This window comes from Mesitornis unicolor, unplaced genomic scaffold (assembly GCF_000695765.1).
Source record: "Mesitornis unicolor isolate BGI_N332 unplaced genomic scaffold, ASM69576v1 scaffold18364, whole genome shotgun sequence".
NCBI lineage: Eukaryota > Metazoa > Chordata > Aves > Mesitornithiformes > Mesitornithidae > Mesitornis > Mesitornis unicolor.
In genome coordinates this window covers 29,560-44,936 of record NW_010178271.1, presented here as the reverse complement: position 1 = coordinate 44,936, position 15,377 = coordinate 29,560, and the positions used below count along the sequence as shown (strand labels likewise).

Sequence of the window (15,377 nt, the reverse complement as noted above, 5' to 3'; positions counted from 1 at the left end):
CTTCAAGTGTCCTGCTAACAGAGCGTCACCCAAGCATAATCCAGGCCCTGACTCAAATTGACAAGGACAGGTTGGCCTCTGAAATAATCTCTTTAAATAGCAGCAACCATCTCTCTCAAAGGCAATTCCCTCCCCCAGCCCGTGCTGGAGAGCTGCCTACAGCACATCAACCACTATTTCCCACCCAGGCATTGCAGGCCTGGCACTCCCCACAGGCAAGTGTCCCCCCTGCTTGCAGCCTCTCAGCTCTGCTTTGCACCAGGAATTACAATGAATTTTGCAGCACAGTTTCTCTACTCCAAGGTGTTAAAAAACAGAAGTCCCAGGGACCGCTTCAGGGAAGATGAAGACTACGATCCTTTCTGGCAAAGGTTGGAGAATATTGCTGTCTGACTTAGAGCTAGAGCGCTCCTTTCTTCCACTCAGGGGTCATGGTCAGCCCTCGGGGTCCTCCCAGGGCCAGGCCCATGGACATGACAACCCCTGGACCCCTCCTGCCTCCTTATGGTATCGTAGTTGGAGTTTTGCTTCACCTCGTTGTTTATTTAGTCGCTGTGCTGTATAGGTAATGCTTTCTTTTTCCTTTCCTTACTTTCTAAAAAAAAAATGAAACTATAATTTTCTGATATCTCCCAGAGTTCTGTCGTTCTATTGCTCTTGGGGTCATCCACTGGGAGCAGTGGAGCTGTGAGTATTTTAAGCCTGTGGATTTCAGCTTTTTCACTTCTTCATGAGTACAGTATTAAAAATAACCCTAGACAGGCCAGCGGACTGCTGAAAATGTATCTTGGGATAGCCTGTATCGGATCCTGTAGTTCTCTTTGTTATGGTGCTTATGGTGGTCTTCAGTTCCTGTTTTCAGGCTTGGATGGTGCAGAGGAAATTTAGGAGACATCTAGTGTCCTTGCATACCACCAGCTGGGGAATGTCCACCCATGTGACATAGTTGTGTTTTCACTGACTTGCCCTTAACCTTGTCTATAGTTGTTTACTCCCCCAATTTTATTATCTGGACACCACTAGCAAGATCACAACCTGGTGTTGACAGATGTGGTACAAACAAGGGGCAATTTACATTTCCTGCCTTGTGCCGGTAGTCACAGATATTGATAATATTTAAAACATAAATTGCTTCAGTGGGCTCAATGCTGTTAATAAGCCCTCATGAAACACAAAAAGAGAAGATGAGATCCCAGTTTAGCACTGAAAAAATGGCTAGCCGAAGTCTTACGTGGTGTATTATTTCCTGCAGCGAACTGAGAATCTTAAACCTCCTCTAGTTTGGGTTATGCTATTTGTTCTTTATTACAACTGAATTATGGAGATGTGTTAATCACCAGAGAACCTGTAAACTCAGAATATATTTAACTTAAAGAAGAAAAAAGTTTAATTAGTTGAAGAGTTTTAACTGCTAAACTGAGTATAGTGTTGGATAGTGATCACTTGACGTTCACAGCTATAAATGTCCTACAAGAGCGGCTTAGAGGGATGGATCTGTTTGAGGACACCTTGGAAGGTGTTGAAGCAGAGGTTAACCAAGAAGAGTGACCTTCCAAGTTCTTGCTTTCAGATTACTTTGTCTCACATTAGCTATTCAGCAGCTGACACCCAGTTGCCATTGCCAGTGGTAAGCAATGACATTTCAGTAGTGTGTACAGAAGACTGGCAGCAGATTGCGACCACAGATAAAGTCAGATATAGTACTAGGCTTAGGGTCTGGTAAATCTGACTTACTGAGGAGATATTTTATCAGAAGTGATAATGCAGTGTGGTTGTTCCCTGCATGAGCCTGAGCTTTCTTTGCGTTTGTTGCGGGAGTACCATCACGTGGTTTGGTCAGACCTGTATAAGGTGAGTAGAGTTATAAAAGCCTGCTCAGTCTCAACATTGGGTTGTACCTATCTACACTGGATGGTCACAGTGCGTATGTCCCCTGACATACAGGCTAGTAACTAAGCCCTGATCTCTTCGTCTTTCAGACACTCTGATGAGTAGCCCTGCTACGAACTTCCTGCAGGAGTCTTAGTCAAGTCACTCAATCTGTCTGTGCCCCAGTTTCTATCAGTAAGGTTGAGCTGCTATTTACTGAATTTGTCCTTCTGTTTAGTGAAAGGTGTTGGTGATTCCTATGTGATTTAGGAACAATCACTTTGCATAGGGTTTGGGTATCTAAATGGCAGAGACACATTAAGTTTCCATTCTGTAATTGCACTAGTTGGATTGATAGAGTCTCAAACGGTTGTTTCTAACTATGAATGTTAAACAAAACAATGGTAATTTGAGAAAGTAATGTTTGAGTGCAGCATTGTCTTTGATGTGTTTTAACTGTACTGTCATAGACGGATCTAGTGCGTTCCATCCCCATGCCTGGGGGAGTTTACTTGTCACCCTGTCCTACTGCGGAGGACACTTAGACACCATACAATGCAATAACCTAGAATTACTACCAGTGAAGGTGACATCTGTCGTGATGCTTCTTGCCATTTAATAACTCAGCAAGCTTCAGTTTTTCTATCATTTCTCTTTCGTAAAGATGTGCTTGCAGAAGCTGCTGAGATGCTTTTAAGAATTGCTGCTGTTGCAGCATTCGGGTGTGTTTGGGGAGGGAGGGGGGAAAAAAGAAGAGGATTGTGGGGGTGAGCAGGGATTTTGCAAAAGGAAGGGAGCTCACAGGGATTTACACTGCCAAATGGAGTTGCAGTGGAACAGGAATGTTTAGGAGTTATTGGGAAAGGGGAGTGCAACAAATTGGGAAGGTATCAGAGGGCTGTGGAAGGCTCAGGCATCTGAAAGAGTCAGAGAAGATGAAGTTGGGGACATGGAATAAGCAAAAGGGCCCTCTCTGTCACATGCTGAGATTACCTCTTTCTCACTCCTTTAAGAGGAGATTCCAGCCCTAGTCTCATCTCAGTCAGAAGCTGAGCAGACTGCTACCTGCAGCAAGCTGCTTCCTTCCACCTTGCACCTCCCAGTACATGGCCCGTCTCTGCTCAACACCTTGAGGAATGAGGTAGAAGTGACTTTAAACAGGTCACTTTTTGCTGTAATACCCCTTGAATTTCTATCTGTGAAGCAGCACAGTAATACTGGAACACATGTGCGTAATTCCAGCTTCATTTCTGCCTCAAAATGCATTGTTGTGACTCATTTTGTAAGACATCTAAAAGCTGCCAACTGGGCCCAAAGCTGACATTGGGTACATAGGCAAATAAAAATGGCAACACTGGGTAAGACCAAAGAGCTGTCTACCTCTGTGTCTTCTCTGCAGTGGTGGCCAGTAACAGAAGCTTGGGAAAAAAGAAAAGCCAAATAAGATGCTTTCTCTCATATGCTCTCGTGGAGCCTGCCAAGTGCTGAGGGGATTCCTGAATCACAGGTTGCTTCTTGAACCATGTATTTATTGGTCACTGTTAGACTTACCTCCCTATAATTGTACAATTTTTTTAGGAACCCACTTATACTATTGCCTTTCACAGCATCCTTTGGCAATTTATTCTGTGAGCTAATTATTTTTATAAGAAGGGAACTTCCAAATTTTCTACCTGATACTTCCATATAATATAACCCCTAACAATTATACTGGGACAAACAGTGACTAATTCTTCCCAGCTGGCTATTTTCTCAACATCCTTGACTTTGTAGATTTTTTTGCTCCTTCAGTTTTAGAAGCTGAAGAGAACCCAGTATATCAGTTTAATCTGTTTAGTCCGTTGCCGCATTGTTCTGAGGAAGCAAATCTGCATGTGCTCCATCTGTCAGGGACATGTAATTGCCTCATCATTGCAGGATAACTGCATGGGTATTTCTTTCTCTCTTTAACAAAGGCAACAATTGTGGTTTTCAGGTATAGTATTTGCCACTACTGTATTTTATTTTCCCTAAATTATTTTTGTTGGTTTTATTAATTTTTTGGTGCATTAATATTACTGTTCTTCCAAACTTGTTTTCCTCAGTGCTATATAACTTGATGAAAATTATCAGTAGATTTTAAAAAAATTAGAAACAGAAAAATTATTCATTCCAAGTTGTTGCTTTTTATCATTCCAAGAGTACATTCCAGCATACACTCTCTTTTCATTGGCTTTGAGACTTCAAACTATGTAAAGCTATCTGCTTAAACAAATGACAGTTTTTCCAGTTCCTTAATTATTCATGGAATGTCTGCATATGGATCTTCTCTTTTATTTTTTGCAGTTATGCTGAGCAGCTGTTTTTGAAAAAGTAGGTTTATAAACTGTTTTTTCATGTTTGCTTTTACTAATCACTTTAAAGGTAAAATGTAATTTATAACCATGTAACAAGGTTTGCCAGCTGGATATTTGTTTTATGGCTGGAAATAAACAGACTTTTTAATGAAAACTTTCTGAGACAAATTCCAAAAAAGGAAAAGTGGTTCATTTGAAAGGAGCAATGTTTTATAATGCTGGAGTTTGTATTTATATTGGCTCAGATTTTCATCTGGTGGGCACGATCACTAGCACAGGGGCCATACTTTGTTGCTGTGTATGAGAAGTCGCGTGTTGTCTTTTTGTGAGCACTTTGGGTGAGAACTTTGAATGTTCCTGCAAAAGAAATTGCCAAGCATATGAAATGTGTTTGAGGAGAGAAATGCATGTGACCCAACAGGGTTATTGGTTGCCTCTTTGTGATGGACTGTCAAACCTGAACCCACTGTTTACTTTGAGAGTTTGAGAGCTCTCAGTGGCCCTGTAGCACACCCAGGTGGGTATAACAGGGAAAAATGTCATTGGCTAATGTGAGTTAAAAATATGTCGATAGACGGAGAATAAAAATTCATCGGAAATAAATATATACAATACACACATATACAATAGCACAATGATATTCCTTTCGTTATGTGGCTGCTGACCTTTCAAATGCAAATGGATGATAGATTTCATATTAAATGTTGAGATGGTAAGGTTTCAGATGTGCTTTAAACCTATCTCAAGGTTGAAAAGCCTAGACATATTTTTCATTTGGTTGGCTTTTGTTCATTTTTTCCAATGGTCATAAGGTGGTGTCTCCATCAGGGTTCTGAGCAGATAATCACTGTTCATCAGAGCAGTACTGCAGATCAAAGATTGAGAATCTGATTTACTTCTCTCCTTTGTTCTTCCAAAAACCCAATAGAAATCCAAGAGTAGGGCCAAAAATCACTATCCCATATCAGTCGCTCTATTTGCAGTTAAGAAAATATTTAATGACACTAGTGTGATGGGGTGTTACCCTGTAGTTTGTACTTTCTAGCAGAATCCTGGTTCATCAATGGACTCTTTGTGGTCATCTTTTGCCAGGATTTTTATAGATTTTTGTAATTGAATGCAACAGATGCAAGGGAAAAGTGTGAGTTTATCTCCTCTCTCAAGTGCTTGTCAGTAATTAAAAAAAATTGCTTAGAAATATCACAAGGTTTTAATCTACCTATATATATTACCTCACATATACCCTTTTAAACCATTGCCAAAGTAAGGAATATCATTAATTCGTAATGCTTGCTAAGCATTTTAGATTAGATAATGTATTTAGAGATAAGATGTATATGTTCTTCTCTTTTTGGAGTGGTTATGGGCTACTGTGATATGGAAAATGTGCTGGGGTCGCAGAGGAACAAATTCCTAACAGAGATGTGACCTCCAAGATGATAATTTCTGTTGTTTATGCAACAGTCCTATTTGGTTCCCAGAACCATGGGCTCCGTAAAAAGTTCAGGGGGAGACAGTCCGATTTGATTCTCGTCTTTACATTAAGCTAACTAACATGCATGAGAACTAACACAGAAAGCTTAACATCGTCATGAAGTGTTCCAATGCCCTAACCCCAAACGAGCAGAAATGTAAAAAAGCATGGAAAGAGCTACTTGATAAGGTATGTAATTTGAAGACAGAATGCCTGCTATTTGGGTGTATCAATTTTAAGGTACACTAATGGGAAAATATTTTAAATCACAAGTGTCATACAAATGTGTAAATATTTATTTATCTTAGAAAATTAGTGTTGTACTCAGTAATTCTGAAGAGAGAAGACTTGGCTACAAAAACTGTGTATTTTTTTTAGAAAATTCTTTCTTCCAAATAGATTAATATTGAGTCCTTTATGTAGAAAGTAGCCATCTGTGTAATCATAGCCACAGCCTGAGGTTGGTATCAGCTCTTTTCCAAATTGCTGATCTTCTGCTTGATGCTTCTTTTCCCCCACATTACTTTCCAAATTCCAAGAATTCCGAGAGGTTTTGTATTTATCTGTTAGGAGGGCTGCAAAAATCCTACACTGTAGCAAATTATCCCTTGTGAACTCCTCAACACTGTGGACCATAAATTAGGACAGTCTAAGGTACAAAAATTGGCAATACTTGTAGCAAAGTGTTGTCTCTCCAAAGTTCCTTGGGAAAGGAGGTTTATGTGGCATCATGGTGTTGTCTTATCTACAGGTGTTTTTATCTATCAAGTGTTAGCTTGCAGATCAGGAAACCTAGTTCTTTTGCTCTTTATTAGGCTATAATTGTTATCCCTTATCAAAGTTACTTCCTTCCTGTCACGAGGCAGCTGGCAACTGTTAAGAGTGTGCTCTGCAAGCACGCAAGAACAGTGAAGCAGACCTCTTGTGTACCATGTAATGACATTTATTACTGCTATTAATAGTATAAGGTAATGGTCTGCAGCAGCTATTTGCCTTTTTGGAAAAACATGGAGTTGCATATAGGAAATACAATTCCAGTTATTCCAAAATTTCTGCAGCATTTAACTGGGATGATAGATGATGGAGTACTTAGGAAGGTCTGGCTGCCCAGACAGCATGGATTATGTCTTTCTTATTTTCTTGGGCATGACAGTTTCCCAGTTTGTCCACATGCCAGGTTATCTGTGGGTTTTCTAAAAGCTGGCTGGTTACAGTAGCTTTCAATCCATCTACAAGAGAGGTCATACGACAGTAATAATTCAGTCTGCCTATTTGAGGCTTACAAAGAGCAACTGAGATGTGCATCCTTCTTAAATGCTAATGTCAAGCCTTTAATCATCCAAGCTTTTCTAACAAGATTCTTTTATTTGTTTTTAGGGATGACAATAAAATAAAGAAACAAGATGCCTCAGCACTTTGTGATCTTCACTGTTGTAAAGATGGGCCAATAAGAAATGGCCTTATTGGGCAGAAGCCACTCTCTATCAACCCTGAGAGACTGAAAGATTTTGGTGAGGAGGATTACCTGAATGGGGATGTGAAGACCTGGGAAATGAAGATAGTGAGCCGTAACGAGGAGTTACTTAGGGATGCCCTTTCCAGCATCCCTCAATCAAGCAGTAGCACCACCCTGTCAAGCTATAACAAGCTGATTCGATTTGAAGATATTAGTGCAGCAGCTTTCAAAATCCAGTGCGGTATTCAGAAAACCCCCTGCATGGTAGGAAGTTTATATGGCTTTACATTATCTCAATATTTTTTTTTTTTAATAAAAGTTGATCAGAAAAGAATTAAGAGTATGTGTGAGTTGCAGCAGATAGATCTAAGATGACTCATGTTCATATTAGTTGGTGCTAACTGTCAATAATAATTTTCTTTTTACCTGTTTGCACTAACCTAAATCATCAAAGATTGCAGTGACTGGTAAACAAAGGATAAACCACATTAGGCATAGACATAATGCACTATGGCATTGTGCTCCCCGTGAAAAACTCTCGCTACAAGGAACCTGAGTTGGAGATGGCAGACTATCAGTGTTTGGGTAAGCAGCCTTGTGGGAGGGTCTGGTTTAGAACCAACCCTCTTATTTGGAGTGTTTGAAGGTACAGATTTTCCTTCCTAGCATGGCCAACTTGGCAAGGATGTTCTGTAACCAGGTGCGTCCTCCAAAACGAGGACACTAAGATAAACACACACAAGCATACGCACCTATCAGTCAGTCTAGGTATGAAAATGACTGAGAGACTCTCATAAATGTACAAGCATTTGCTAAAGCATCAGAGCAGTACAGTGGCAACCTATTTAATTCGTAGTGTATTTCTACTCTCTTCATGAAGGCTACTGTAGGCACTCTGTGGCTAATCTCCTCTTTTCCCTGCAGTGGGTGAAAAGAGCGTGTCTGACAAATGGAAATTCATAGCAGCAGCCCCAAATCACTCTCTTGATGAATCCCTCCCTGTTGCTGACCTGAGGCACCCCACTAGCATCACTGGCTGTGGGTTGTCTTTCTGCCCTGCACAGGGAAAGGACCCTGGTGCCTGAGCCACTGCTTGGGTTTTACAGTCCCTGGAGCAAAGTGGTTGGGTTCACAAGGCACGGAAGTTCTGCTTCCCAGATGGTGCCTGCTAATCCAGAGGTGGCATATTTACTTTTGGTGGTTTTTTTAGCTTAGAGTTCCCAAAATAAGGATAGCTGTGTTTTTTGTAGATGCTACTGAAGGACTGTGTCTTGTGACAAAGGGCATGAGACAAGACAATTTGAGGCTGTAAGGTGGCACAAAAAACTTGCAGGGCAGTGTTGGCTGAAGTGTAAGGAGACAAGTTTGACTGAATGCATCTTGCACTCACATATTGCCTGTTGAGAATGAGTCGGGAGTAAGACATCCTGCCAGCTGTACCTGGATTTCCTTTCAGAGTGGAAAAGTTCGCTTGCTTGGGAAGGTGGCCAGGGGAGTGAGCAACCACATGTGCAGCGCTGGTGGTCGGGGGGGCAGGGCCTGGGAGAACAGAGGGGAGTGTACCTAACTTTGCACATTGCATTGTTTGTCACCAAAACTCTGAGACTGCCATGGTTGAGAGTTCAGACAGTACTCTAGGCAGAAGTGTCCCTCTTCTGCTTTTGTGGAGAGGCTGTCCCAGGCAGAGAAGATTTGCATTGATATTGCAGGGAGTGAGCACTACACTTCTCTGTAATTGACAACTCTGATCATATTTGTCAAATGGGTTTAATCTTGCTGTACAAAAGCAGGTCTATGGGCAGGGAGAGGGAGTGTGTCAGGGCTTCACTTGGAAAGCAGAACTAGCTAGCTCTGTGCCCTTTGATAGCCTGGATCATCCCTTCCCTGCTGCTCATGGCTTCATGCACTTCTGTCAAACTAGTAACCTCTGTCTCAGCCTCATCCTCTGAGCCATGCACTTGCTCACAGCATATCCCAGTGCAGGAAAAGGCGAGACCGCACCACTGAGTCCATCTGCTGCTTCTGCAGCCATCCAAAACTTTCTGTGAGCAGATGATGCTCCGGCTCACAAGTAGTTAAGCTCTCTTTGGCCAATTCACACCATTTGTTCTCAGGCAGCTCTGCCTCGCAACTTAAATAGTTCTTTTCTTTTGGGTGTCCCTGGCAGATTTATGAAATATGGTTGTACCCCCTTTATGCATTTACTGTGCCAAGATAAACAGGCAAACTTTTAGTCTCTTTTTAAGAACTATGTTTTTGAGATGATCAGAGTAGTGGAAAACCTATATCCCTACTTGTTTTAGTGTGAAAACAGCCCATGACTTGTTATTCAAAGTAATGCTCCTGCAGAAGTCTTTAGTATATGTTTCAGGCACTGTTTCAAAAGGAAAGTATTGAAAGCACAGAGTGGTGTCAAGACAAACACAGATAACCTTTATTGTAACTCATCACTGAGATGTAAGAGCCCCGTTCAGGGACATTTGTTTGGATTAAAAAATCAAGCATGCCTTATAACCCATTCAGTTAAATGAATGGAGTAACAATTTGCAGGGTAATTCCTAATCTGCAGGTAAGACCATGGATGGAGCATCCTGTATCCTTATGCAGGAGTTTGCCTGGAGCTGAGATACAGCATCATGAATGACTGTAACAGATGTTGCAGAGGTAGTGAGTACAGGGAAATAAGGAATTAGCATTAAATTGGGCACTTGGTTTGGTTACTGACGTGGGAACTTCAAGGGTTGTTTTGTGTTAGTTTTGTGGATGCCAAATGGAGGCTGTGCTGTGTTGTACATTGGACACAGTATCTGGAGTCCTTAGACAAGGTCACAGGGACAAAAGAGAAAACTTAGAAGCAGGTTCAATGAGTCTTACAAGGTCATGCATCAGGTCAGTACAGCTGAAAATAGCACTGACACTTCCTTTGTTAGAAGTAATTGCTATATTTAGGCTATGTGAAAAAATCCTCAATTAAAGGAAGTGGAAAAGATTTAAAATATTGAATATCAAAACTAAACAAAAATAATCATCATCTGAAGTACACCACCTCTGTGTTAAAGAGTGACTTAATGACACATACTTTTAAATGTAAGAGACTTAGAAACTTTAAAAGTCATAGGATTCATCTCCTTAAATCCTTTTCCTCATTGTTCACTCTATAATCCAAGTTTTTATACAAAAGCAAAAGTGATAAAACAAGTGCAGTATGTGAAGAATCAGTAAAGTGGTGCTTCTTGTCTAATGTTCTTGTTCTGTTTTGCACAGGCATTCTCCGTAGATTAGGCTGTTTAGGATAGAGGCTATTATCCTATTAGTGTGCTAAGCACTTTCCATTCTTTCAGTTCTGCAGCCGCATTTGCAAGGGAGAAGAAAGTGGTAGCTGCTATTGCAGCATTTTCAGAAGGGAAATAGAGAATCTGGCCCCACCTATGGGTGAGGAGCTTACTTTATGCTTGTAAATCCACTAAAAAGCCTTGAAACATTAATCTGAAATACTTAGTTTAACTGTATAACTTAAAGCAAGTATCTGTTTCAGATATACTTAGTTTCTATAAATTCACTTTGAAAGTCCCACAGTTTGAAAAATGTCAGTACATATTTCTGTGTACACTATACACCATGTGTATGATGCTGCCAGATACTTTTTGAGATAAATATTTAAAATATGTTGTCATGCTGTCTTTTAATCAGTCTCTCTCTTTGTGACTTACCATAAATGAAGGCTTGATCCCCTAAATCCTCAGGTCCTCATTTGCTTTGGCAGCCTATGGAAGAAACAGAGCCAATTACGAAATAGAGACACAGTAAGCCTAGGGAACCCATAGGCTTACTGCAGCTCTATTTCATAAGTTAGCTTATTTAAAGCTCTTCTATGGACTTATAGTAATAGGAAATTAATATGGTGATGCATGCTGTGACTGTCTTACTATAAAAATTGATAGAGGTTTGCCATTTAAAAAAATTATTAAAAAAAATCATGCACTTGGACACGGTATTACATGTCATATGCTTGCTAATGCCTCTCAGCTCAGGGATCTTTTTTGTTCCAAACACTGAACATTTTCAAACAGCTGCTGCTTACACTTGCAATCCTGGGAAATAATTTTTATTATTTCCATAATTTTTCAAATAAGGAATGTCTTTACTAATGTCACACTGGACTTAAAATGCAAAACGGACAATATTCAGTAGTGAATCAGTGGCAGAAACCATAGCAGAGTCATAATGGAACTCAAAGAGGAATCTTCTGATTGCTTTTGTATTTATTAGGAGATCACCTTCTTTTTTTGGGTATTCAATATCGACCTCTGGCAAGTGCTAAAATATCAGACCACAAGGTGTTTTCTGGAATTATTGAAAATACTTATTTTAATATCTATAGATGAACAGTAGGTCCAAACCACATGTTATTTTCAGAATTCATAATGGCATGAGGCACATATTTCACTGCTCTGAGTTTGAAAATTACTTCTGTAAACCAGAAGAATCTGGTGGGTAACAACACACTGTGATGTATTTCTAAAGAAACAGATTATTAAATTTACTTTTTTGAGCTCATGGAATGAGCAGTGGAATGCATGCCTCACCAGGGAGCTGATGGGGTATGGAAGCTTTTTCTTAATTTTAGATACATCCCCATAGTAACATTTCTATCCTCCAGTATTCTAGGCTATCCAAGCAGTATGGAATGGACATCTACCTAAAGAAAGAGTTCCTCCAGTACACAGGATCTGTGAAAGAACGAGGTGTACTTTACCTTCTGATGTCATTGCCTCAGGTATAGCAAAATGTCATCATTCAAAAAGAAATAGATGAGTTCTGCTTCACAGAAATGGAGCAGACTTAAGGATAGTTTTACCTATAATGTCCATGGAATAACAGTGTTTCTTGCCTTTTCTGAACCATTGTACTGAACAACATAGATAGGTATTCAAGTATCTGAATGTAAGATATTTTACTTCTTTATTTACACTTGGCCAGTTTGCTGGTGAAATGTTTAAAAATATTTGAAAGAAAAGCTTGCAAATTATAAACATCAGCATTTTTTTCTGTGGCATTTAGATGGAAGTGTTTGTATGTGTACTATGGTTCTGACATGTTGAAACCACCAAACTTTAAGTGGTGATGAAATTGAGCTACACTGGGTGATGAGAAGACGATTGACGATTGACAATTGACAAACATCAATTGATTTTGTAATTCTTTTCACTATCATTACATGAATAGCTTGTTTATTTTTGTATTCTTCTAATAGCTTGTTTATTTTTGTAATTCTTTTCACTATCATTACATGAATAGCTTGTTTATTATTTGCCATAGAAAGTTAATGGGTCTCTGCAGCAATAATAATTATAATCATCATAATACAGCAGCCCAGAAGCAGTGGTTATTCCTGCACTTTTGTAATAATTTTAATAAATCCTTCTACTAAAGAGAATCTGGAATGAAATAATTTCAGATATTGGCTCTGAGGGGCCTGATGCTGGCTTTTCTGGGATCAGCTAATTTCAATGGATCAAGAATTTAACTCAGAGGAGTGCAGGAGCAGAGACTGATCTTGTTCTGTCTTAACTCTGTGTGTACATCCTGAGATCACACTAGTCATGCATATACTGTACTGTAATATCATAATATGATCAGCTAGTAGACAAAAAGAAGGAAGTCAGACCATGAGAACAATCCAGGATGATATGGGACAAATTTGTGATGCGATATAACATGCAATAAGCATCCCTGTTTTTTAGGATCAGCAAAGAAAGGGGGTGATCGTGACTTCAGACAGTAACTTTCCCATGGCTGTTGCTTATCACGCCTCAGAGCTCCATATTCCAGTGTTTGTCATCATGTCAACCAGCACGTCCCCGGCCAGAGTGAAAATGTGCCGTGAGTACGGTGCCATGGTTATATCCTATGGCACTACAGCTAAGGATTCCCAGATGCATGCAAGAAGGTTGGCGCAAGAGAATGGTTACCTCTACCTTGAAGAGTAAGTGGAAAATTAGGCTGTTTAGAAAGATTAGATGAGATACTTGTGTGGTTTTGCAAAAACAATTTGTTTCATTAAAATTTGATCACAAATTATCAAAATGTTCCCATTACCTGGGGTATGGACAGTTACATATTCCCAAGCACAAATCATGAATCTTTCTATAACAGCTGGGGGTGTGAACCAAAAATGAAACACTCTTGCCCCCAAATTAGGCAAACTTTCTGATTAGGAATTATATGGGCTAGTATGATAATGGATATATGTTAACTCTTTATGAACCCTGTCAGAAAGCATAAAGGCTAGCATTAATTTTTAGTCTCTCTGTTTGAAATAAGGTGGTTAAAAGCTAATCTTTAATGCAAAGGCTTCAGTGGCATAGTGTAGAGAAGGTTAATGCTGTAAAATTTTCACATATCTGGAGTGACTAACAAAACTGTGACTGTGCCTTGAAAAAAGATGATTAAGAGGCTATTTCGCACATATATTTAAAATAGATAAGGTATAAATTTAAGTTTTAACTATTTGAGGTCATTGAACAAGCTGGATATAGTAAAAATTATTATTAGAATAAGATAAGACAGGCAAAAATATTTAGAACTGATCCATTTCCCCTTTCTTTCCTTCTCTCTCTGCTGTATATTCTGCCTTTCCCTTCCCTTTTCTTTTTTTTCTTACTTTTATTCAAGTAAGATTCCAAAAGTGCAGAGGAGTGAATCATTAGCACAAGGAAGCTGTTCACCCCTCTGATGCACTGAGCTGGAATGTTATTCTCCCTTCCCATCGCCACCTCTGTGCAGGCTTTATCCGCCACTTAGTGTTCGTATGGCTCCTACTACAGTGAGTGCCCATGCCCCTTTGGTTCCTAGGCACTGCTGCATTAAATACAGTAATAATAAGTAATATCGCTTGGAAAGAAAATCCCAGAACAAGCAGTATAGAGAAAGTCCTCACTTCTTTCCCAGTTGGTTTATTGGGAAGGCAATATTAAAAACTGTATCCTTCAACTGCACTGCTACCTTTGCCAACAGCAAGTGCCCATGGGGCTGGTTGTTGTGCCTTCTCTGTCACCATGGGCACAACCTTGTCCCAGACTGAGACTTTCAAAGAAATTCAAGAGAATGAGGTGTCCTAGATCCTACTGAATTTTAAACACTTTTAGGCTCTCTTTGAAAACCACAGCTTTCCATATTCTGTCTGTCATTTCACAGAAACACAGAATGTTAGGAGTTGGAAGGGACCTTGAAAGCTCATCCAGTCCAACCCCTGCCAGAGCAGGATCACCTAAACCAGGTCACACAGGAACATGTCCAGGCGGGTTTTGAATGTCTCCAGAGAAGGAGACTCCACAATCTCTCTGGGCAGCCTGGTCCAGTGCTCTGTCACCCTCACAGTAAAAGTTTTTCCTCATGTTCAGATTGAACCTCCTATGCTCCAGCTTGCACCCATTGCCTCTTGTCCTGTCATTGGCTATCACCGAGAAGAGCCTGGCTCCTTCCTCCTGACATTTGCCCTTTACAAATTTATGAACATTAATGAGGTCACCCCTCAGTCTCCTCCAAGCTAAAGAGACCCGGCTCTCTCATCTGCTCCTCAATCATCTTTGTGGCATTTTTCCATTGATGTGTTTACTCCCATCTAGCTTGCATCAACTATCATATTTGCACACAATAACTAAATTATTTTATTGCCATTTCATGTTTAATCTTCCCCTCCTTCCCAAATAATTACATAAAGTATATATTCTGCAGGTTCATTAAGCTCCAAGGACAACACATGTGAAAGACTTTGGCATCTAGCATTGAGAAACTCTAAACATACACATTACCATTAATAATATCAAAGCACTCTGATTTATTGTATTTCAAGTTATAAGAGTTATTAAATATGTTACTATGTTTAATTAAAACCTCACAAATGCAGTTTTTCATGCTTTGGAAAAAAAGACCAACAAACAACGCACTACAATTATAAGCCTTTTCATAATAGGATGCCTAAAACGTATTTTGTTAGATGTAGGCCAGTAGAGCTTTCCCAGAGATGTATACATATACGGACAGCCAGACTTCTTCAATGTGTGTCTGAAACACATTCATCATCATTGCCAAAGCTGTCTGTAAAACTTCATCTGATCTCTTATGCTATCAAATGAAACTTCTGAAACGTCATTTTATTACAGTTTAATTCTAGCTTGCATAAAATAGCTAGCAATTTGGCCTGTGGATCTCCTTGACCAACAGTTCATTCTTTCTAAGT

The 15,377-nt window shown here is 39.8% G+C and overlaps 1 protein-coding gene across 1 annotated transcript in view; it reads left to right on the top strand.

Annotated features, from left to right (window-relative positions):
- The first annotated feature begins 208 nt into the window (after positions 1-208).
- LOC104538993 (probable serine racemase) overlaps positions 209-15,377 on the top strand; it is a 28,949-nt gene continuing 13,780 nt past the window's right edge. The window contains exons 1-4 of the mRNA XM_010182396.1: positions 209-371; positions 7,057-7,399; positions 11,796-11,912; positions 12,880-13,121. Coding sequence (XP_010180698.1) covers positions 271-371; positions 7,057-7,399; positions 11,796-11,912; positions 12,880-13,121 — 803 coding nt within the window. The 5' untranslated portion in view covers positions 209-270. The remainder of the gene's footprint in view (positions 372-7,056; positions 7,400-11,795; positions 11,913-12,879; positions 13,122-15,377) is intronic.